Source organism: Vidua chalybeata, chromosome 3 (assembly GCF_026979565.1).
Source record: "Vidua chalybeata isolate OUT-0048 chromosome 3, bVidCha1 merged haplotype, whole genome shotgun sequence".
Classification (NCBI taxonomy): Eukaryota; Metazoa; Chordata; class Aves; order Passeriformes; family Viduidae; genus Vidua; species Vidua chalybeata.
Window position 1 is genome coordinate 48,810,593 of NC_071532.1, and position 25,177 is coordinate 48,835,769.

General features: G+C 36.6%; 1 protein-coding gene across 1 annotated transcript in view; it reads right to left on the reverse strand.

Annotated features, from left to right (window-relative positions):
* The window catches only part of UTRN (utrophin), a 339,059-nt gene that overhangs the window by 200,437 nt on the left and 113,445 nt on the right, over positions 1–25,177 (reverse strand). Inside the window, exons 29-42 of the mRNA XM_053936936.1 lie at positions 24,028–24,189; positions 23,567–23,695; positions 22,963–23,136; positions 22,210–22,365; positions 20,693–20,863; positions 18,588–18,767; positions 16,818–16,946; positions 16,502–16,672; positions 15,821–15,970; positions 14,554–14,691; positions 13,596–13,748; positions 6,984–7,175; positions 4,994–5,166; positions 823–973 (exon numbers count right to left, since the gene is read on the reverse strand). Coding sequence (XP_053792911.1) covers positions 823–973; positions 4,994–5,166; positions 6,984–7,175; positions 13,596–13,748; positions 14,554–14,691; positions 15,821–15,970; positions 16,502–16,672; positions 16,818–16,946; positions 18,588–18,767; positions 20,693–20,863; positions 22,210–22,365; positions 22,963–23,136; positions 23,567–23,695; positions 24,028–24,189 — 2,229 coding nt within the window. The remainder of the gene's footprint in view (positions 1–822; positions 974–4,993; positions 5,167–6,983; positions 7,176–13,595; positions 13,749–14,553; positions 14,692–15,820; positions 15,971–16,501; positions 16,673–16,817; positions 16,947–18,587; positions 18,768–20,692; positions 20,864–22,209; positions 22,366–22,962; positions 23,137–23,566; positions 23,696–24,027; positions 24,190–25,177) is intronic.

The window sequence follows — 25,177 nt, forward strand, 5'->3', positions numbered from 1 at the left end:
AACAACTACAGAAGTCTTACACTGTCAGCAAAAATTTCATTACAACTAGATTAGGAATAAGATGATTCAAGAAAGAGAAGTGAAATGCCCTAGAAGAAAACTTCAAGCAGCAACAAGGATAAAACAGAAGCTGTGTCTTAGACAGAATTTACTTTTCTTTCACAACATACATCTGACACTTGGATGCCTAACACTCTCAAAAGAAAAAAAAAAAAAAAAAAAACAGATCCTTAAAGTTATGCATTCTTCTCCTTATATAAAAGGAAGTAAAATTTAAAAATATCAGGGAAGTGAATTCCAGAACCAAAATCTGGAAAAAAAAATCACATGTAAGACCCCTGTAATTAGAATCTTCTCTTTTTCTAGATTGTTTATACAAAGCAGTTTCTCCAAAAGATATTTGTTTAAACAAATAATTTGCTAAGTTATAAATGACCTTTATTTGGGTCCATTTTTTTTTAATTATCAGTGAAAGGTAAATGAAATCATACACTGGATTTTTTTATCTAATTAACATATTTTTGAAGCTGTAACAAAACTTATAAACTGAAAAATTATGCCAACATTTGAATTATCAAATTATCTCAAACCAATCCATACTAAGAGTGATCAAATAACCCATTACTATAAGCAGGAGTTGAGCTCTTCCCCAAGAATAAATTTTAAATCGCAGCCAAAATAGAAATGTTAAGAGTTACTGCTCTTTGAAGTGTAATTGCACAGCCTGTCTGCAAATTCATATGTCTATCTATAAAACTACAATTTTAGACAAAAATCTAGACTGTTTCCAGCTTGCTCATTTTCTGCCCCAATCCCACATACCTGCTGATGCAGCCCAGCTGCCTGCAGCTCCAGGCTGCCATCCGGCTCACGTGCATCAGCCAGTAACACTTCAGCCTCCGCTATCCAGTGGGAGAGATCATTGAGATCGCAGTGGAACTGCCTCCACACCTCAATCGCTCTATCAAAGCAACTGTGGGAAAACAAAGGATTGAAAAATTATCCAAAATTTGAGTTAGAACCCTAGGAATCCCACTCCAGTGAGTAGAAATTTGCCTTGCAGAACAGAAAGACTAACACACAGCCTGCTTAACCAAGTCCTAGTACTGAAGGCTTCCTGGCACAGTAGCAGCTGGTGAAAGCCAACAGCACAGACTGTCATTAACTTCCAGCTGAAAGAAAGGGCAGTCCTCAGCAAACTTGTTCTATCACTTAAAAAAATAAAGATTGATTAGCTACATCAAATTGGTCTGAAGAACCCTCTCCTCCTTTATCGTGAAACAATTCAGCTATCACAGGACAGAGTGATATATGAAATATGATTAGTTGCTCAGATTTTTTTCTCCTTCATAAGGAGAAAATGGGGTGCTGGTGCCCAGAATTTATTAAGTGAAGGTGATTTTGATTATACAGATTATATATTTGATTATATAATATTACCAGTGACCACACATAAGTAGGTCTTATAGAATTTAATCACACAGTAATTTACCAGATACTTCATTGTCATCATTTTTGCAGCCTCAAATTAATATGTTGCTTAATTTAAAGGGTAACATGTTCTTGCATGGAACAGACAGAATAACCACAGTCAGAAATTTGTTTCTTAATAAAATGAGAGTTCTGTTATGCTAACAAGCTAACAAAGTGATGAGAAAAACATGTCAGAAAGGAATGGAGTGGCTTGTCCTCTATTTGTTGATTATTAACTATTCTATTTGTTGATTATTAACTATTCCAAACTAATAAAAACAGTCTTTAAAGACCTAAGAGGCCAAGACTACTGTTAATCAGAGGACCCTCTATTTTGACTGAGTAACTATGTCATTTGCAGCCCATTATTGCAAACAATTGCAAATAATTGCAACAGTAAAGACTCCAGGGTTATTGCACATATATTGATAGAATCTGAAATTAGCAGCATAACAAAGATATCTAAAACTGAACTTTAAAGAGCTACCATTTCAACTATTTTTTCACTAATTAAAGTCAACAGTCCTATAGTTCTTAGTGAGATTAATTTCATCAAAATTAAATCTCATTTTACAAAAGATCCATATTTCTTGACATAAACAGGGCTTATTTGTTGTTATTATTATTAGCCAATTAACAAGTCTTAAAATAAGTCTTAAAAATTTAAGACTTAAAGAAGTCTTAAAAATCTCCACTTTAATTTTTCTAACCTTATCTCCTAGTTCTACCATTTCAGTTTCAGCATGCACCCTAGACCAACCTGTACACTGACTCCAAATCTCAATGTCCCTTTATTTCTCATATACGTTTCAGTCTAAGCATATTGTCTCACGACAGTAACTCATTCCACATTTAATGAGAAGATACATTCTAAGCACTTAAAGTAGATTAAAATAAGGTTTTATAGGCTTCCTTAAAAAATACAGTTTTTGAGGGAGTTTTGGCCACATGACTTTTTCAGAATACAAACTTTTAAACCTTCAGAGAACACTGAGATACAAAGTTTTAACTTGCACCATTTCTGTTGTGAGACTATAGCTCTATCAGTATTTTGAGCAATGAACAAAGCTTCACTCCAGTTTTGAGTCAGATGCATGTGCTGCTGTTTCCCTACAGACTGCCTCATCTAAAAGTACCAAATTCCTGTGACTACTGCACCAAAACTTGGCTATCATTTGCCTCCTCTGCAGGAATCCACTGTTTCCAAACCACATCTCATTCCCAAGTCATAAACGTTTTTAGCACTGGGAGAAAACCCATAGCAACAGGAGCAGACCTAGCAAGCCAGCACAGTTACAAACAGTTCAAAGCATTAAGTCTGTATATACATACAAAACACACACATTTTACTCTACACATGTTCAAATGCAAATGTAGTCAGCTGGATTTAGTTACCTACTTATAATCTTTGCTAAGTAAAGTTGAATTAAACTTGTGCTTGGCTTCATCAGAGCATTTACCAAAGGTTTAACTACTTAGCTGGCATTCAATCACAAAATCTTTACTACCTCTGAAAACTAAATCAGTCTTTTGCCAGAGGCTTCAGATGCTGCTTCTTCTAATTTTGTCAAAATTTCCATACACTCCAGAAATAGAAAAAAGCCAAAGATGATTAAGGAGATAGTCATCCAGCTTATACTTAGTGCAACACTGGGAAAAGCAAGATTAAATTTGACTAAGAACTCTTCTTTGTAACAGAAACGGTTTAAAAATACTAATGCCATTTTAATATTGCAATTAATAATGTCTTCAGTGATCAAAGAGCATGCTTCTATTAAAATTGCAGCAAGAAGCTACATATTATTCATCTAAATTAGTAGTCCAGTAGTCCCTTTTTGTATGAAAATGAAGCCCAATGTTATTCTCATTAATATGCAGAGCTTTACAAACTTTATGAAGGTTAAGATTAATTTGTATCAGCAAAGTGACTGAAGAGGCAATCTGTTGCAGTTTGCCACTTCTTCATAAACACTGAACTTATTCTTTGATTCACTTACCTTTTGCAATAAGACTAGGTTTCTGGTTAGCCCTGGTTACTTAATCAAAGCAAATGTGAGTAGTAAATTCAGCTGTATTCATACTTACAAAACATTACCATTACTTAAAGGTTTTCAAGTAAGTTACAAGTGGAAAAAAAGGCATAACTAAATCTTAGTGCATATAAGATCTATGAGGACAATAAAACAGCTACAGGCATATAAATATGGATAGGCACCAGATTTGGGAGCAGTTGTCTCCAAATTCAGCAGGTGACCATGAGCACCCAACAAGAGCACAGAAAGTTCTACATAGCTGGCATCACTGTTTTCTAATTTAAGAACCCACAGTGAAACAACATTGCCTGCTGAGTTATTAGAAATCTTCATCCCTCACTCATCCAGGGACCTAGAGTTTCTGGAAGTCTCTATTTAGGTGATACCACCAACTAATTTTTATATCCCTACACATTTATCAGTGCTCTGAGAAAGAGCTGGGAACATCTGCTCTTCCTCAAAACATCTCTTCAAAATACACCACCACATGGTTTTGATATCAGATTTCTGTTGCTACAAAGCAAGTAAATATGGTTAGACATACCTTAAGCTCTACAAAACTTCTGCATTATCCATTACCTTACATCATCATTAAAAAGGAAATATTGTAAAACAAATGAACTACAGTATAAGCCTTTGCATTTAATTTTAAATTTTATAGAATAATTTTCAGTTATTAAGGGTTTTTTTGCATAGCAGCAATCTCAGTATGCACTGCTGATTGCAGTGAGAGTATCTTCAGCTTAGTGGTAACTTTCTGAACATGTACTTTGACACTTTTACAAATTCTAAATTAAAATACTCCTCTAATACACTTTCCCAAGAATCACTAAGTGGTATTGAGTTGATTTTAAAGACTTAAAACTCATTCAGATAACATAAAAAATTTAATGTCTCTTCTGTAAGGGGTGAGGAGAAATTAAACTTTTTGCCAAGTGAAATTGCACCTATTTGTGGCAGGGAAATTGCTTAAGCACTTATTTCTTAAGCACTTATTTTAGTATTCTTTTGGTTTCCTAACAACAAAATTTTCTTATCAGGTTATCTCCCATCTTCAAGTACTTACAACAAATATTATTGACAACTGTCATAGGTGCTGTATTTTAAAGACCCCATTCTTTCAAACTGCATCCTTCCTTCAAAAAAACAAAAAATCAGCCTTGAATTCTTCACTAAAAGATGTCCTACTCAACATTATTCTTTTAGAACTTTGCTTTCTGATGCCTTTACAAAACCAAAATTTTATGTTCTATAAACAAAACCTTCTATTTCATAAACTAAAAACCATGAGCTTCATAAAAGCAGCCAAACTTCAATTTCCATGTTAATATTTTCAACATTCAATCATTATGGAAATTATTTTGTAATACCAACAAATAAAAGCTGATGACTCCCAGACTCATCTGCATACATTGAAAAACACTTATATAAACATGTACATAAAGTATTTACCACATGGCCACAGAGACCAATCATGCTTGACTTACCACTTTCGATCATTGTACATTCTATTAATTCTGTCCCATTCTGCATTCAGCTGTGTTAGTGCATCTCCTATTTGTATTGCCTCAGGTCCAGATGCTTCCAATATAACATCAGGCTGCTTTTCATGTATTACTGCAATTTGATCCCCAAGTTTATCCAAAATATCTTTTATGTTCTGCAAGTACAGTAATGGCACAAGCCATTAGTAAAGTCAACACTAGCAGGAAATAGAAAAAAAATACCAAAATATAATATTTTCAAAATTCTTTTCCAAAAATTAGCATCTACAGTAAGACCATGACCATCAGTATCAGCAGCTTACAGTTTAAATCAGTTTTAGCAACTGAACTGAATAGTTCATCTTACCCTTTAAACATGTATCTTTTTCAGGATTTATGAAAAGGATGTAATAATTCATATATATCTAATTTGTTCCTAAGGTAAAGGGCACACCATACTTCTCAAAACAACAGTATCTTCACTGTTAAACAAATCTGCCCATGTCACTATACATACTCTTTCCTCATGTACAAAAATGGACCACAAAATGCAACTTCAGCATGCTTCATGTAAACTCCCATATGCAGAGAACTGCAAAAGCATAAGGCTGCATAAAGGTTTTATATTTAAATGACAAAGTTAAAGTAATCAATTTTAAATACCACTGAACTATGATGTGAAAATTCCTTTAAACCAGATACTGTTGTAAGACTGCCTTGGTATTCGGAAGACAAACAGTCCATGCAGGCAGTGGAATTTACTTATCTTTTTGAATTTAAAACAGTAATGCTTCTAAAAATTCTATGCTCTGCTATTTGCTTTTTCTGAAAACATCCTTAGACTATACCAAAACTTCAAAATTAGATGAGACACCTGCACTAAAAATTAAGTCTTTTAAACCTGTCTTAACATAACCACACCAAACTGCACTCAGGGCAGCACAGAAACAGGGTAAGCAGGGATAACAGAATTTCATCAACAAAACAATGGCTGCCTCCTTTGCCAAAGGCTGGCACCATTCCCATTTCTGCTTTTATAAAATATATAAAAAACCCAAAATATGAGAAATGGAAGCGTGTACATAGCAGAAAGATATGTCAGAAAAGTGGACTGAAATTCTGAAATATTTTAAAGGACCTACAAGGCAGCTGCAGAAATAGCTAATCTAGCTCTTGGTGAGAGGCAGAGCCCGACTACACCTCAGCTATGACACATGGACCCTGCTGTGATTCCCAATCCAGAGAGGTACACCTACACTGCACCATGCTATGTGTAATTCCCAACTCCAATGGATGTTTTCTGAGGCAATCTATTTCACACTCTTTTGTATGCTAAGAATTAAGCAGGGCTCAGACTTCTCCACACTCAGCTCATATTTGACAGCAGGATTCAGTATTTTCAAGCATAATTTCTTCATCTCCTTTTGAAATAGGTGAGGTCCTCAACTATTTCCTCACTATTAATCACACAGGTAAATCCACTGGATGACTATAAGAAGGGGAGCTTAAAACTGAAAAAATATTGCTGAAAAAATATTGCTGTATCAGAACAGGTACGATCATCTTGTGGCCTCACACACAGCTTCATAAAAAGTCAAGAATCACCCTTTCTCCTACTCCTATTTGAGCAATTGTTTTCACACGACCTAAGAACAGCAGCTGTCTTAAGGTTATCAAGCAGGAATGTAAGGAGATTGGCTTTAGCATTTCTCTAAGTGTTATGTAGAGTATGATGAAAAATACAAGTGTCTACGATAAATTAAATCTTGTTCCCTCAACCTCCCACTCAGTTTTCATGCTGCTACACTTTCTATCCAGATTATGCATAGAAAAAAAAATAGCCAACAGAACTGTCATTTTTTAGTTTTCAGTGCATATTGCATATATTGCATATACAAAGCAAAATCATAAATGTAGTAACAGAGTTGTAAAGGTGGCGGCCTTTCTTCTGCTGTTTCCCTTCTCCACTCTGAATGTAATGCTTAGGCAGTACCTTCAGTGCATCTTCCTGAGCTGAAAAATCCTCATAGATGCCAGTATTCAGCTCTGGTGCATTCAGCAGCAGTTCAACATCAGCCATGGCCAGCAAAACTTTGTTGATTTCAACCAAGTACTCAGCTGAGAAAGGCAAGGTCCTAACTCCTGTAGCAAATTGGCCTTTTAACCTCTGCTGGACAGGGATTGCCTAAAAACATGAAAATTCTTTTTTTATTTAAAAAAACAATCAATTTTATGAAAAAATCCCAAATCAATAAAGTACACTCAGAAAAATTACTTCTGTACATTAGAAGAGAAAACAAAGGCTTTTCTAGCAAAAATTCAGAAAGCTGCAAGTCCTGCACAGGACAGTTTATTTATTTTAAAAGTTAGAAAACAGTTGATATCATGCCTCAAAATGACTCTGTAATATTCTTGATTAAAACTCCAAGCAATGGGAAGGGTACCACTTTAAGTGTCTCTTAACTTGATCCTTACCATTTCCAGAAATAACACTTCTTGACTGAGCCTGTATCTAGTGTTACAACCCACTCTGTTTCCTTCATCACCAAGATACCAAGTCACTGAAACACACTTATTCCCCTTTTACATTCTTTTCAATAAGCATCACCATCCCCACCCACATTTTCTAAACATTTTTAAAAAATAAATTAGTGCTCCACCAGTACTCCAATATTTTGCAGCAATAAAAGACAGTAACTCCTCCAGACCTTGCCAATTGTTTTCTGCTCTGGCTGCAAGGCTAGGCTATCTAGCCAAGTACCATGTTAGCAGATAAGAGAGTAAGAACAGTAATTTAATGCAGCTTTTTCTTGCCTCACGAATAGTGGGCTGGATCTGAAACATTGGGAAGATTACTACAGGAAGCTATCCCTCTGTCACGTCTGGCAAAAAATTAGCAGAGGCAGGTAAAGCAGACTGACCGAAAACATTTTTAGCAGAAAATGTTTCTTGTAAAATAGGATTCCATTACCATCTCTGAAAACATCCCCGTTTTTCAAATTATCAATTAAAAGAAAGCCCACTTCCAAATATTGAAGAACTTAAGCAATGTTAAAACACCATGTTGTACTTGATAAGCGAATCAAGCAAGACAGAGGCACAGGACTGTGGGATTTACTAACAGCTAAGAACACTCCAAAACGTGAAGAATAAATGTATGCTCATAGCAATTTCAGCCAGTGAATTTTACTTTGCAATTTGTCTGGGCTGGGTGCACACATGAAAATCTCTAGCACAGCTGACAACCAATAAAATATTAAAGCCCCACTAACCAAGTGGCTTGCAAGCACCTGTCTGTATCTTCTTCCTTCACATGTTTCTGAGAATTTCAAATATGTCACTCAAATTAACAGGAACCTAACATAACCAGCACATGTAGTGCAAATGAAGCAAAGCCTGCAGCAGAAAAGATATGTTCACATATTCATGATTCAGGACTTCACAAACACTAAGGATCACATGTTTCTAAGGATCTTCTTTGTTTTGTGTTAGTTTGTTTTTTTGTTTTTGTTTCGTAAAGTAAATAGTCATCCTGTTCTGAAACTGGGGACACAGCTTTTCTCCCACAAGACCTTTATCACTAAATACGATTTGCTCTCAGTCATTCATTGCACACCAAAGAAACAGGATGTATAGCATCCATAAACATAGCAGCATAAGTCTACTAAAAACAAGAATTATAGAAAAGCATCACAAATTACTCAGTACTGCTTTTGATTCAGTACAGCAAGCAAGCACCACAGTTAAAAACAAGGCTTACTCCATATGCTTTAGCTACAAACCCAGCATCTTGGTCACTGATGCTCCCCAAATGCATTTTCTTGAGGCTCTGCATATATTTTATCAGCTTCCATCAATGAAATTCAAAGCAAAAGCCCAAGGCTCAGATAGTGGTACAATTTCCTGTGGAAGGAGAGTGTCCCAGTTCCTAAGAAATCAGACAGCCTGTGCAACTCAAAGTATGTTTTCCCTAACAACATGAAACATATCCAAGTAAGAAAAAACACCAGGATGCCTTCTACAGCACAGCCATCTGCAACATCTTCACAAGGTGTTTTCTCTAACTCCCAACCATTCCAGAAGTCCCATTCTCACACAGGTGACAAGACTTCAGAATCAAGACTTCACCCACATGAATAGGTCACTGGGCTTTACTATGTTTCCACTTCCCACACACTGCTTTGTCTCTCATTAGAAAAAACTTGCACAAGATTAAAAACAGCATGTGCTGGCACACAGCAAACTTGTTCTGTACTTGTGCATTGACATGTTCTGAAAGTTTCTGCTTTCCCAGTAACACCATCCTGGGCCAGATTACTCTCTTCTGCTAAGCAGTGAATTGCTCCTGATGCTGCTGCTCCAGAGTATACCTCCTTGCCAATCTCCTCCAGCTGCCTCCCATCACTGAGATTATGCTTCTGCCTCTCACAACCCTCATTCTTAAAGGTGAACATATGTAAGTGCTATAAACACATTAGTGCTTCAGTACAGCAGAGTTTTAATTGTTCAGCTGTTCTCTACCTTGCATTGCAGACTGGAAGCTTCTAAAATGCAGCGTAATATGCTAAAAAGCAGAAGTGAGGTTTTATGTAACTTTCTCACAGTTACCTGATAAATACCTAAATAACACAGAAGTTGGTTTTGGTTGCTTGGATCTGCTTTTTGGTGTTGGGGTTTTTTTTTGTTTGTTTTGGGTTTTTTGGGGATTTTTTGGGGTTTGTGTTTTTGTGGGTTTTGGGTTTTTTTGGGTTTTTTTTTGTTTGTTTGTTTTTGGTTTTTTTTTTTGTTTTTGTGTTTTTTTTTTAATTAAGAAAAAAAAAAACCTCAGGTAAGCAACCTCTTCACAGAATCCAAATGGTTTAGGTTGGAAAGGGACCTTAAATATCAACTCATTCCAAGCCCCCTGCCATGGGCAGGGACCACTTCCACTACATCAGGTTGCACAAAGCCTCATCAAACCCATAGTAGAACACTTCCAGGAATAGGGAATCCACAGCTTCTCTGGGCAGCCTGTTCCAGTGCCTCACCACCCTCACAGTGAATAATTCCTTCCTAATGTCTACTCTAAACCTACTCTCTTACAGATTAAATCCGTTGTCCCTTGTTTTATTCCTCCATACCTTTGTAAGAAGTCCCCTCCAGCTTTCCTGTAGGTACTGGGAGGCTGCTATAAAAATCTCCCCAGAGCCCTCTCTTTTCCAGGTTAAAATATCTCTCTGTCTTTACTGGAGCAGTGCTTCAGTCCTCCCACAATTTTTCTTAAGCATATATAAATAAAAGGTAAAGCTAAGGTTATTTAAGAGGAAATCTGACTGGATGACTTAATAGTCCTTTTCTACTTTAATTTCAGTGTTGATAGAGCAAGCTTAATGAATTTGCTTGCTCTTTAAATACTAGCAAAAACAAAGTATTGGGGGAATAAAGAGAATACTTGGTTATTACCGAACATTCTATAAATATGGCCACTCAATAAGAATGGCTAAAAATGCTTTTAATTTGGAGGCCAAATAAAAATTTATTCCCTCCTATACCCAGCATACAGTTTAACTTGCAATTCAGAATTCAGTTTCAGATTTTTTTTCCCCTCTCCCCTTTTACACTTAAATATATTTTGGAACAAAATCTACCAATGATTCGACTTGGTAAGATTTTCTGACTTGCTTCCCAGTGGATTTTGGAAACTTCTGCCCTAGACATTAACATAAAATTAAATAATTTACCTCCTTGGATATTTAACTATATAAGCCAGTTTTTAAATCTCAAGATATTTCAGAAACAGTTTTCTAAAAAAAGGTTTCCCAAAGCTCATGTCCATTTAATTAATGCAGTCAGCAAACAATTGTTCATATTTAAGTAATACAGAACTTTTTCTATAAAAAGCATACTAGAAAAACAAATACATTTTCTTAATTACAGAATTAATACTTCAAGAGCCTTCAAGACAATGTCTGCTTCGGTTTATAGGAAAAAATGCACTGTGCCTTCAACTGCATATTCACTGCAGCTCCAAAATTACCAATATTCACCATCTGAAAAATTACCATTTTCACTTCAAAACAATTTCCTAGAACCTGGAAAAATCTCTCAGGAATTTAGGCAACGAATTACCTCTGCAATTTAAGGTTTAATTATTTCCTTTCCCTCGTTTTGAACTCCGACAGAATAGTCCAATTTAAATACTAAAGCACTGCTAGAAAAGAAGGACCTCTAGGAGATGCAAACTTTCAGTGCAAACTTTTCTTGCTAATGGATCAGTGGCAAAACAAGGCTTACTCAAAAATACCTATGATGCAGAAGGGTTACCAATATTTCAAAGATATTTTAACTCCATAATCCCTAGAAGCATAAATGATGAGGAATATTTATGATCCAGCTACTTTCAGCAAATCAATATATAGATATGACCTTCAAGCACCAAAAATAAGTCCTCTCCTCCACACTTGCTTACAAAAGCATAAATAATGTATTTCATAAAAGCTCAATTGAAGTCTACTCCTCAGCTCAGCAGCTGAAATCTTCCTTTCCCCCCCTGTTTTGCTCACATCATACAGCAGTTTGTCTTATTCTCACTACAGCTTTACATCAAGGTGAGTGCTTAAGCCACCTACACACCAGCAGGTCAAGAATTAATTTAGTGCTTCTCAGTCCTCAGCTGTGATGAGCAACAAGCACTGCAATTTTCAAGTCTGGTGGCTTCAAGAAAATTCTGGAGCAACAGTGATTATCTAAAAAGATGATATTTAGGAAGACTATTTCTCCCTTTAGCAACGTTCTGGTCTCACACCATTTTCAGTGTTCAAGATTGATTAGTAGAGCCAGTGAAAGAACAAGCCATAAAAGTAAAATAAGGCCACTTGAAACAAGCTGTCTTAGCACTCAAATATCAGAAATACACAGGCAGAGGAAGTAAAGGCAGCAGTTTGAATTTCCAAGTTTCACACCAGTAATGAAAACTTCTGTTGTCCTTTTCTGACAATCTAGCTGACCTGAGCAAGGATAATATTTCTCCATAAACAGCCTATTGTAATTGCTACAGTAATCCATACTGACATGACATTCTGCATTCAGCAACCAGATTCACTTATCCAGGAATGGATCTAGCAGTAGCAGGATTAGCTGCAGTATATCCCTTTAAGAAATGGGCTTTACAGGAAACAAAGTATCTTCCTTAGAGAAGATCAGGCAAGCTGCAGTAAAACTAATGGTGACAAGGAGGACCCATCTGAGGCATGACTGGACTGCCTCCATTAGCAAAGAGCCATGCCGGTGCACCATTTTTCCATTTCTGTCCAGTAATTGATTCATTCAGTGCATCTGATGGTCAAACAGAAAAACTGAATAATGTTATTTTACTTTAAATACACATGGATCCCCATTCCCTTCACAAAAATTCCGTGGCATCAGTCAGGTCCCCAGGCTTATGTCACCAGAAGAGACTGCTGGAGACCCAACATGGAAACCTTATAATGTGAAAAAGTCTTTCTAAAGAGCAGCAGATCTTAAAGTTGATATTGAATTTTGCCTGTGTGACAAAGGACAGCAGGCATCTATCACCTGCACCTGAAGCCACACAGCACTAGCTGTGAACAAATAGTACCACATATGATTTTGTGGTGCAAGTCTCACAGGGAGCCAGAGCATGTTATCCCGGCTTCCAGGTTTATTGGTTCTGGGTTTAAAAGTTACAAAGCAGTCAAAAAGATTTAGAGATGTTAATTACGAACCCCTATATGCAGAAATTGAAATGTCCTTGACAGATGACCTAGCCCTCAAGCTTGTTCAAGACATTACTTAGTGCTTCACAAGGTTCTTCACTGTTATTGTCTAAAATATTAATGTAATTATCACAAAACCAAGTGTTTTTAAGGATGGAGAGGAGAAATAAAAGAGATTTAAAAAACACCAACAAAAAATATCCACAAAGCCACAACAAAAGCAATCAAAAAATACCTGTATCCTCAACAATTAAGACATACGACTTTCTGGGCAGTCAGTTTTATCAGACCCTGACATCATATCAGTTGCAAAATTGTTTGTCAAGACCCACACACGCATTATCAGAAATACCTCAGCCTTTGTCTGTTTTGTTAATATTCACTGCATACAGTAATATCCATTACATGAGGACAGTTATCTCCCTCTAAGCACTTGAGTCAGGAAAAGACAGCAGAGTAGTTACAATACCCTGACCACAGGATGCAAAGGCACTGGATTTAAGCCTTAAACAAGGCTTTTATCATACCTGCGCCAAACTGATTAAATCTGGCTGTTTGAGTTAAGGGTTTTAAAAAGGGTTAAGTGTAATCCTCGTGGATCAAGACTGGCAAGACAAACTTTCCTGAATCAGGCCCACTGCCCAGATCACAGTCTAAGATTTGGGCCTGAAGGATAAGATCTTTTGGACCTATTATGACCATGTAGAAATTCCAAACTAGCATATGTTGATAATTTCCTAACAACAAATGAATGCTGTCATTTTGAAACACTTCTTTCCACAGAGATGTCCAAAGAAGATCACTAGACTAGATTAAACTCTAGTGTATGAATCTCCAAAGTTCATACACACCATTAACTCTTTGCTCTGAGAAACAGAAGCCTCATTTACCTGTAGTTTTTGTTCATCCTCCACACCTTGCAGCCCTGACAGACGGTCCTCAGCCTCATTCAGCCACTTCATTAGACTATCATGCTCCTTCTTATACTGGGAAAACACTGGAGAGAGTTCCACCGCCTGACTCCTTTGAAATGACCTGCACTCCTACAATCCAGTGTATTAGGAAAATATGGTGTAAAAAGAGGGAAGTAGTGAACAGAATAGGTCTTATTTATTTGAAAAACAAAAATACTTGAGGGATTCATTTGAAGCAGCAAATTCCAAAATATGCAATACTATTAATTTATTTTTGTAATAGCAATAGTAATTTCATGTAATGAAAGCCCTCCTCTCAGTCTTGCCCTGCATCATTGAACTACACGTCAGCTTGCCTACTCTAGCATGATTCAAAAAGGTGAGCTAAAAGGAGCATCTTTGTTCTAGACAAAGCCATATTTAACACAGCATGTGTATGCAAGCACCACAACATGCTGCAGTCTGCAATTACTGCTAATACCCTCTATAGGAAGGAAGAGGAATTTGGGAGCAGGCTCAATCACACAAATGGCTTATGCTGAGAGGTTGGTATGTTTGTGTACATGTGTATACATAGTCACTCTTCACACAGCCTAGTGGTGGAGATAAACCTCTGTTGAAGGGCCAGCAAATACAGGTGAAGCAAATGCCCAACTCTGTGCACCCACCTATTTGGGTCAATACATAGGGTGGCCCTCTGTGAGGCTGTGAAAAGGACTTTAAAAATCAAAACTACTCCCCCAAAACCTAGAAATCAGAAAACTAGTATTTTGGAATTGCAAAGATTCAGAGACTCAGATTGTGTGCACATACATTTAACTCTTCCCCAGAGAATCACATATGCTGAAAGAGTCATAAGTTATAAAATATGGTTGTAAGTGGGATACCAAAGGGAAAATTGATAAATGAGCTGTAGTCACTACCATAACTGTACCTGCAAACTGTTGTACTTGTTCTGCAGAAGCAACAACTGTAAGCGGATCTTTTCTCTCCTATGGTCCTCCATGGGCTGCTGGAGCAACTGCCCTCCTCTCTGTAGAACTTCTTCAATCTGAGCTCTTTGTTGATCCAGCTAAAATTACACAAATCTCTATTATCTACAGAAATTAATTTTAGAAACATCAGCTGCTCAGATATTAACAGCAATTGTACCAAACTTTTGTCTCATAATGCAAATGAGAGCCAAACAAATTCAAGCAGAGATTCTCCTCAACAACTACAAAATCATAAAATCCATAAAATCCATAAACTTTCCATAAACTTTATAAAGAGATGTACTGAAAGGAGTTTAATGAGCCAGCAGTATGCATTCACATCAATAGGGTATTATGACTTTATCTCCATTTCTATTCTAGACATTCCTTGACAACAATAAGCAAGCTCAGAGCAGAACAGCACAAAAATAAAAATTCAATAAATATAAAAACAGTATAAAAGGAAGGTTATGTTCTATAACAATAGGACCTTCTGTAGAAATAGTTTAAAATTTGTGTTCTGTAATATACATGGCATTTTCCATAGACTTATATCCAGCTTTCCAGCTCATTTTATAGTATTTGAGCTGCTTAAAAGGAAGGCAGATAGAGTGGCCTGACAGGAATTTACCTGATTTTGTAGGTAACAAGGCCATAGTGGATAAGATGCTAAGAAAACTGTGGCAGTTTTATATGGGTGAATAGCAGAGTCTAGATAAGAATCTAGAAGATAAATTTTGTTCAAAGCTTCTTTTGTTTGGACTTCCAAGATAGAGCCACATTACAAGATTCTTACTTGCACCTTACCTCAAGCATCCTCTGACCCTGCCTATGCACTGTGATTCATTTTATCATACCAGTTTAAATTTGAACCTCATTCAAACATCATTCAAATACAGGCGGGATTTCTTACAAAGAGCTACTTTGAGTAGGAGATAGAAGATAAATGAACAAAAATCACAGTTCACTACTTGTATTCTATAAAATTGTGATGAAAATATGAACTCAAGTATGATTAATTACACTCAAACCAGCAGCCAAGAGGCAATAGCTATGGGAAAAGTATTGGAAAATTGTGCAGGGTATCCAACAATCTAATAGTTCCCTTCTTTTTCTACCCTTAAGACATTTCATCAGAATTCCCTCTCAAAGTCTGGAGCAATGCAACATGGGGACAAAATAGGAAGTTATTTATTTAATTATTTATTTGTTCCATTGCTCACAAACCTTTTCATCTTCCCCACTCAACTCCAGATGCTTTTCCACAACTTTTAACATATTCTGTATGTCACTCTCAAATTTGTCCAGGTCTAGAAAAACCATTCTAGCTTCACGGGGCTCTGACATGACAGGAAGTCGTTCTTGTCCAACAAGCATCTGCAAAGCAAAATAAAACCTTAGTCAAGCTGAACATTTAGTCTGAACTGTCCTATACAATCCCCTATGAACAGGTATATCAGTAGATGACCATTAGATATCAGTAGAAATCAAAAATTTAAGAGATATATTATCTGAGAGAACTTGGTAATAACTACTAAGTGTGTTCAAATTTCTACATTCAAACTTCAATCTGAGTATTTTGTTCTCAAAATAAATGTAAAATCTCCAGTCACATTAGCTTATGGTATTGTTTTGTAGTTCACAAATATGTACTGCAATATCTGCAATTTTCTGAACAGTTGTTTGTAGATTTTCCCATGAAACACAAGTCATCACCTGCTACTCAGGTAAAAAAAAGCAGCTGGTATAAAAATTAGTTTGTTTTTCACATATAAATACCTACACTTAAAAGAGAACTCAAAAGCAGCAAAGTGCTGTTCTAATAAACAATGACTTATCCACTACAGCCAGTTGCCATCTTCTTGGCACAGACCTCCCAAGCAAGTTCTGGGGCTCATTCATCCTCACCTTGGCACTTTTGATGTGCTGAGAGACTTTTTCAAAATTACGGTTGAGTTCTGCCAGTTTGGGTTCAACAAGTTCCCGGCATGACACGCCCCGACCGTTCATTAAGATGACAGCCTGGTCACGGACATTATCCACTCGGAGACTGACATCATCTAGTTCCGATGTTAAACGCTAAGAAGTGAAAGAAAATGAAAATGTTCATCTCCTAGACAAGGAGAGAGACATCTAAAAATAAGCAAATTGAAGCAAATTTGACATCACTCAGAATCCATGAGTTGACTGGTAATATTTTGACAGATGACACAACATTTCCTACCTTCACAGTTTCCTCCTTTTGGCTAGCTGACTTCTTCTCAATTTCATCCAGTAAGGCTTCAGCCTGATACAACCAAGTACTTATGTGGGCAACATTTTCATCAAAAATTTCCAGCTGGCCCTGATGATTCTGCAAAAAGATGAAAATATATATGAATATGAGAAATTTCTAAAAATCCCACCAAAAAAATCCCAACAACAACAAGAAAAAACCCCACAAACTCAAAAAAACATCAAATAAATCAACCCTGCCAAAATCTTATGAGTACGAAGTAGATCGATAAAATAGTGTCATGGACACACTTGGGAACAAAACACTGAAAATTAGATCATACCTTTCATCTTCAATACTATTTACAAAAATTCAATTTTCATTCTAGACCCTTTGATAATGTAATTTCTAATTCACAGAAAGGGAAATAGAAGTAGTTGAGGTAGTTTGTACAATTAAAGATAGACAATATATTAGAAAACTATAACCAGTTCAAAATATCTCAGCCAACCAAAAACTTCACAATTTTTTCTATCAGCACTAGCGGGTACAACAGTATGCACCGTGTGTGGTTGTTGGTTTTTTTTAATTGGAAAGGGATTATGCCAAACTTACAAACTATAGCAATCAAGTTTTGATATTTTACTGATTACATTAAAGTATTCCTTCCTCTTAAGAAAAGTAACAAAATTGTAGACGTGTTAATTATGTCTTTCACATGCAGTCAGAAATTGTAACATTAGGTGCTCCAGACAGATGTAATTTTATTTTGTGTATCAGATTCAGAGAAGTAACAATCTGTTTAAGCCTTTCACCAAAACAAAAAGGTAGACAAGATTTGCTCTTTTAGAATAAGAAAAGAAAGGGAGAAAAGAGAGAAGGCCTATGATTGTGCTTTGTACGGTTTAATTCTTCTTTTGCTACATGAAGCTCTAAGTTTCTTGATGTTAAGATAGAGAGCATAGACAATACTTGTCACCAGATATTAACATAGTCTAGAAGTATTTAGTTATGGATCATCCTTACAGCATTTACACGTAAACTACCTGACTACTCCTAACATGGAATTGGATTACAAAATGAACACTATCACCTGCAACAAGCACTGGACAGAAAGCACAGGCCTCACCATCCATGCATACATTGTTTCCACAACTTCCACCTTCTGAAGTCCCTGATATGGGTTGATTGTCATAACTAGCTAAACAACACCAAAATATCTTATTCATACAAAAGTATCAGTCTGATACTAGTATCAGCTGTAGACTGTTTCATGTCCATTTAGCTTAATTAGCAGCTTTAGGTGTATTAATATGCCTGGGCTTTCATTTAATCATCCAAATAGATGCTGCTGCCATACTCGAAGTTACTGCCATACACTTGCAGTTATGGTCTGTCCAAAAGAGCAATAGGCTAACAGAGTCACACGTGCTTTGCTGAACACCACTAGGAAGTTATCCATTGTCCATTAAATAGCCATCATCCAGCTCTCAAGGAAATCTATCAACACAGTCCCACTCTGTTCATGTTGGAGCTGGCACAGAGACTAAATATTCAGGCTGAATAAAGAGCAGCACATGCAGCAGCCCAGTTTTCCATCTTCCTCATGACTTACCTCTCCATCTACAGCATAAACAAATATCCATTCCACATTCTTTGAAGTCCATGAGGCACCATGGAAGCTTCACTTTACAGTAAAGTGAGTCAAGTGAAAACCCCAACCGCTCCAAAGAGGTGGAAGGAGAGCTACACTGAATATTTCTCATTCATGCAACTTACCAACAAGGTGTCACACCAGTCCTCGGTCCAGGTTCGAACTCTGCTCCAGCCAGCATTAAGGACACACAGCTTCTCCTCCAGGACAGTCTCACTCCCTTCCACCAGAGACTGGAGTGCAGTGCAACTTTCTGTGATGCTCTTCAGATCAGCCTTCCTCCTCTCCAGCTCTCTCAGCACATTCTGAAACGAGTTCAGCCATTAAAACTGCACTGCTCCCAAACACAGGAGAGGCAGATTTTTACCTCCACAGGAAACAAATATATTGTAGATGATCTTCACTTGTGGAAAGAATTACACCAAGTGTAATTGCCTTCTGTTTACAGTCACGGTCTGTAGATAGTGATCTCATTTTTTAAGAGAGTGAGAGCACAATGCATGTAAGTGTCCTGAACAACTTAGAGACTCTTTTGCTTTGTTGTCTTAGATCATCTTCACCATTTCTTTTTTTATGTAGGTAAACCAAATGCATCACACTACATTGCAGGTCCATTTTTAAAAGCCTTTTTTTCTGCATTGTAAAGCACAAAACAAATTTCAAGAGACACTCGAAATTCTTCTGTATCTTTTCCAATTAAAGTACTTTTACAGCTGGCAACCATGAGAAACATGGTAGGCCGATGCTAAATATTTTTTGAGAACCATCACAACTCATTACTGCAGATGTTCAATTCAGTGTCTACATAATACAGACTCCATACTGTTATATTATCTATATACAGAAATATAAATATATGTATCTTTAGCTCTACCCTTTTTCCAAGTCATCTCTGCCTTTAAATAGTTTTTTTTAATCTAAAAAAAACACACCTTTTTTTGAAAGAATGCATACTGACATACAAATTAAGCAATAGGTCATCTCTTGGATATCAGTACACAGTTTCCATGTGGAAAACAGACCTCTTGCCATATGAGATCACCAATTATTACTGACGATACCTGCCAACTTAGAAAGTTCTTTGTCAGTGTACAGTGTGGTGAGAAATGCACTTAATCACTGCCAGTGTCTGGAACTCCTTGAACACACTATCTATGAAGTAAGTAACTTATTCTTTTACCATAACTTATTATCATAGAAACATAAACAAATTCTCAAGTTACTGCATTTCAAAATTGCCCCTAGAAAACTTGAAAACAGAAAGGACAACTTCGTATGCAGTATATAGGACTTGTCCTCCTGGGGGTGCAGCACAAGTCATTATTTGCATGGCTTACAAATGTATGGTATACTTCCAATAAGGATTCAAAAGTTTGTTTGGAGAGGAATCTTGGGGATACTGCCACAGCAAAACCCTAGCAGTAATAATTACTAATCCTGATTGAAATGCCTGAGAACAGGTTACATTAGATGAGTTTGCAGTTTGGTGAGCTTTCAAGTTTTAAGACTGCAGACAGACCTATTCCTTTACAGAAGTAAAAGGTGACACTTCCTTTACAGAAGTAAAAGGTGACAGAAAACAAAAACTGGAAAGGTCAGTACTGCTGAACTGTATCAAACGACACTTATTGCTAACTCCTAGTAATACCCAAATTTCTACAGCGTCAGAAACTATAATTACTCTGAAGAAACACATTTGCCTGTTTCAATTAAAAGATTCAATTTGTAAGTGAAAGAAAATAAGGAATTACAGTAGCTTCTTATTTTGCAAAGTCACAATTTTGAAGACAAAGCTGTTTCAGTGAAAAGTTACAAAATCAAGTTTTCATTGAATGCACTTTTCATTCAATGCACTTTCAGTTTGTTCTACTAAATATTTGATATTTGAATAAAATATTTGATCCAGTCCACAATTATATTTGCTGATAATTTTAAGAATATTATACTTGTGAAACGTGTAAGAGACATGGTAACTCTTAAATACCTATTAGTACAAAATATGTAGTAATAACTTAAATATTTCACTGGCATTTAAGGTTCATGCAAAATGCCTGAGATAAAACAGATCAGACTCAGTAAGGTGCTGAACATGAACTATTGACTCTACTAAAATTTCAGGATGTGGGAGATTTAGAAACAAGTTACAGGGATTTAAATTCACAGCCACTTCCACATAGTATTGCCATAATGTCAGAAATTTTTTCTACCCATATTTAGTAAGCATGCTTACTTTGGCCCAGGCAATTTCTGAATCTAGATCAGAAAGCAAGCTCTCTGAAGTGGATTTCTGCACAAGGTCAGCTTCAGTTGTAGCCAGCCACTCTGACAGAGAGGCAGACTCCTTCCTCATTTTGCGTGCCAGCTGGGTTGCTCTTTCGAGGTCTTGTTTTCCTTCTGTCACCTACCAAAAAAAAAAAAATTAAGAGGAAAGAAAGAAAACAAAATTAGATTTTAAAAGATAGCAAATGCAAAATACTAGCCAGCTAAAATATCCACCTAAATATATAAAATCCTTGCACCTTAAAACTGTCTTGCTCTAAGTAAGGACCCTAAAAGGAAAGTTCATAAGTTTCTGTATACAACAATATATACAAATAATTTTAAATTGAGATACTCCTAAAGAAGATAAAGAAACCTCTATACCAATTTATTTATAGCTAGCAATCACCAAACTGATGTTTATCACTTTATTTTGATCTTTTTGCTGAAACTCAAAGGACTGTAGAATCTAGTCGCTCACACTGGTAAAATTCAATTCCTCCTAGTAATTTGTAAGGCCTGCTAGCAGTAAGCTGTAAAGAAAAAATTCATTGAAAATCTAGTCTGCCCTTAAAAATGTATCAGTAAAATTAATATTAAATTTGATGTTTGTCACAATAAAATAATTTGTATTCACACCAGTTACACAATTAGTCTGGTCAGATTTTAACACAGACTTAAGAAGAACTCCAAGCATCATAGTCAGAATCAATTGACGTTTCAAAAAATTGTGCTCTGTTCTCTGCTCAGAAGGAAAAATAATAACATTATACTGTTATTAACTCTGCCTTTCTACCTTTTCCTAATCTCTTGTCTACGTGCCTTCCAGAATCCACAGCTTCTTGGATATTCTCAAATTCACAACTGCAAAATATTTCCTAGGACCCATTCCGAGATATTCCAACACTGAAATCTGACTCTTTAGCCCCAGCTTAATTCATGGAGCACTGAACAGACAGAAATCCACTTGGGATTCCATCTTAATTTAGGTAGAGAGTCCTACTTGCCCAGTAAGGGTTTAACCATTTTTAAACACTTCTCTTGGATAAGTAAATATTCAACTAATAAGAAAATTATGCAATATTTAATGCAGTTCATGGGAAATACAGATTTGCCTGTATTTTCTATTTCACACTGAGAGCAACCATTTAGATGGACTACAATTCAAAATCATCATGACACCCAAAAAACCTCAGACTGACTTAGATTTCTTACATGACAATCTGGCCATAAATTATCTTAAAGGACTTTAATGTATGGTAGGTCAGCTTTTCCAGGGCAACCAAAACTCTGTGAACCTTCCTTTCTTCAAGGGTACCTCTCCTCCAGGGAGGTATGTGAATATCTAATCTTTCAACTAATTGCTCCTGGATGCAGCAACTAGCCTACATGCCATCAGCTTTAGAATCAAACTTAAAACACTATCTAACAGCAAGGAAGAGAAATAACATGCAGACAAATATTCATACATTTATTTATTTTTCTTACCTGTGCCCCCAAGTCATTGTAAAGAAATTTCAGTGCTGTCAGCTGTTCATCCATCCCTTTAGGATTATCCGTCTGTTGTTTCTGTACAATTTGCCTTCCTGTCTTGATGACAGTTTCAACTTCCAATTTCACCTCACTGAGGGTCTTATAGAGTTTCTAAAATCACAAATGTGTATATTGATGATCAATTTGTAAGGCAGGTTTTCTGACTCTGCTTCCTTTGAGGACCTTAACTTCAAATTGCACTTAAATTCTGATTTATTAATTGCAATGTCTGGCAAGAAGATTCCAAACTCCTCATGATATTTTATTCTGATAAATACCCTGATAATATTTTAGTCTAGTTTTTATTTTCTTATTATCTTAATAATAAGATGAATAATTTAACAGTGTTTGCTCCAAGGCTAATATTGTGATCTGTACTTCGTCTTAGTATTTGTTTTGTTCAAATACTAATGACTTTGATGCTTCTCCAGAACATAAGGATGAACCAGGGAAGGGAGTTTATAAAAACTCAGCTGTTCCACCATATCTATGATTGACAGCCCACTGCTTTTATGTCCTACAAGAATATGAAGTTTTTAGTTATCAAGCGCTTTGTTAGCACTTTCCAATGAGCTGCAATAGTTCCAGCTAAAGGTTCTAGTAGTAGATGACTTCAAGGAAAATTTCCTCAGAAGAGAGCTTAAAGCAACAAGAACTACAAGAAAAAGAAGCACCCCCAAGCACGAGTCATGAACATTGCATACATACCATGCACTTCTCCAAGTGAGTTTGGATTACATCTGGGTCAGTATCCTTCACATCCAGGACATGAAGTTCTGCTTTTACACCATCCAACACCCTCTTGCAATCTAACATGCGCTGCTCAAAATTGGCTGGTTTCTGGAAAAGCTGATACTTTGTACATACTTCACGGAGCTTTCTCTGTTTTAATGAATATTATGTTGAAAGATTGCTTTAAATTAGTACCTGCACTTCAAAAAATAACCTTTAAAGCATCTCACACCACAGATTATAACCCATCATGCCACCAGAAATCAATATATATGGAATTTTGGCTTGGCAAATAATGGCGCCATCACCTGTTCCTTATTTCTACCTGAGGAGCAAGAGAGATGTCATTCTGTATCATACACTTTGAAACTACCCATTCTACTCATATGCAGAGACTTGCTCTTTTAGCATTTATCCCATGACACTTGTGAAATTTAAGCTTTTCTTCAATTCATCTAGGGTTGCTTGTTTCCTTATGAAAGCACATAAAAGCATATACTGTTTTCTTATGAGGTTCATCTGACTGCACCAATTTACAGGCTGACACAGCAGGGTGTAAGAGTGGCTCTCATGTCTTTACCTGCAAAGCATCCAGCTGAGTTCCACCACGGGGAGACCTGCATTCAGGAGAAGCAGGAGGGAAAGAGCGAGCACTTTTCTTCAGCTCCTCTAAGGTGGATTCATGAGTTGCAATCTCAGCTTGAATTTTCTGCCATATCACAGAAGCAGGAAAAAATATATCACAAAGCTGCTTGCAGAGAGAGGAAGGGGAACTTTCTTACCACCCACCAGAAGTAAATCTACTCTGTAAAACTTAAACACCACCAGGTTTATTTTAAATATTCTGCCTTTAGTGACAGCTTACTGAATTGAAAGCTGCTGTTATTTAATACAACCTTCTTAAAAAAAATAAAACATTCCAGATTGCAAAAGATAACACATAGTGCATCAGCACAGGACTGAAATTTATTACTAAGTCTAGACTAAGCACTATCATCAATATTTCCAAAAGTTTTGTAGTGAAGGGCTATAAAGAAATACCTGGGCCTCCTTGGGCATCTGAAAGGCATCTATCCTGTCAGTCAGGTAAGATGTCAGCTGTCTATCCAGCTCTCCTAAACTTTCCTGCAAGACCTGCAGCATGTGGTCAGTTTCTCGCATGGTCTGAAGCTGTTGTTCCAAGGTGATCTGTCGGCTCACCGCCTGAGTAGGACAGAAAGGTAAGACAAGATGCAGCAGTAATTCAATACAAATTATAGTAGAATTCCTCAAAACAAGTTAGGAGAGACCAAAAAAGATCCTCTACCTGGAGGACTGGCTAAAAAGAATCCTAGAAAGCAGCAATTTTTGAAGCTTGCTTTGGCTTCTGAATCAATAACTGACAAGCAGTGGAATAGAAGGAGAGTTCTGCTGCTAGATACATATGAGATAGTAAAAACACACCTCTCTTACCAGCTCGGGAAGAAAGTACTCTGTTAAAATCACACCAGTTTCAAAAATAAGCTATTCAATGGGAAACAGGAATTTCACAATAGACCACAGATCAATGTTGTTTGATATGTTCATATTCACATTTTCTTTCAAAACAATAAACTCATTCAGTTACACTGTCAAAACAGAAGTTCACCATTTTTTCCCTTTATTGTCACTTCCTTTAACAGCTTCTGAAATGTCACTACCTGCACAGGAACACAAATTCCCCACTATCAGCACATGCATGCGTAGACCAGTGCACACAGAGATGCACACACACACACAGATGTGGAGAGCTGTCAAAAGCCGAGGGTGTGAGTGCTGCAGCTGCCAAAGCAAACAGGTTTTGAAATGGCAATCCTGCTGTAACAGGAAAAACAGCAGTCAATGCCAGCACATAGCCGCCAGCTGAGGGTACTGCATTCATATTGCTCATTGTAATGAGGATGAACTGAAACTCCCTCTACGATTACATTTTTTCATCAGTGACAGAGAACAACTCCCATCCTACAATTTGGCAGGGGCCTGTATTACCAGGATACAGAACACAAATTACAAACCTGTAATACAGCTGAAATACAGCTAGTCTTCCTCTACTTATTACATCTATAAAAGACTAGACTGAAGTAGGAGAAGAGGAAGAGAACAACCTAATAGATGAGTAAAGAGAAGAATGTTCTCCTTCTGTTCTTTGTTTCAGCATGACTTCTTCCTAGCT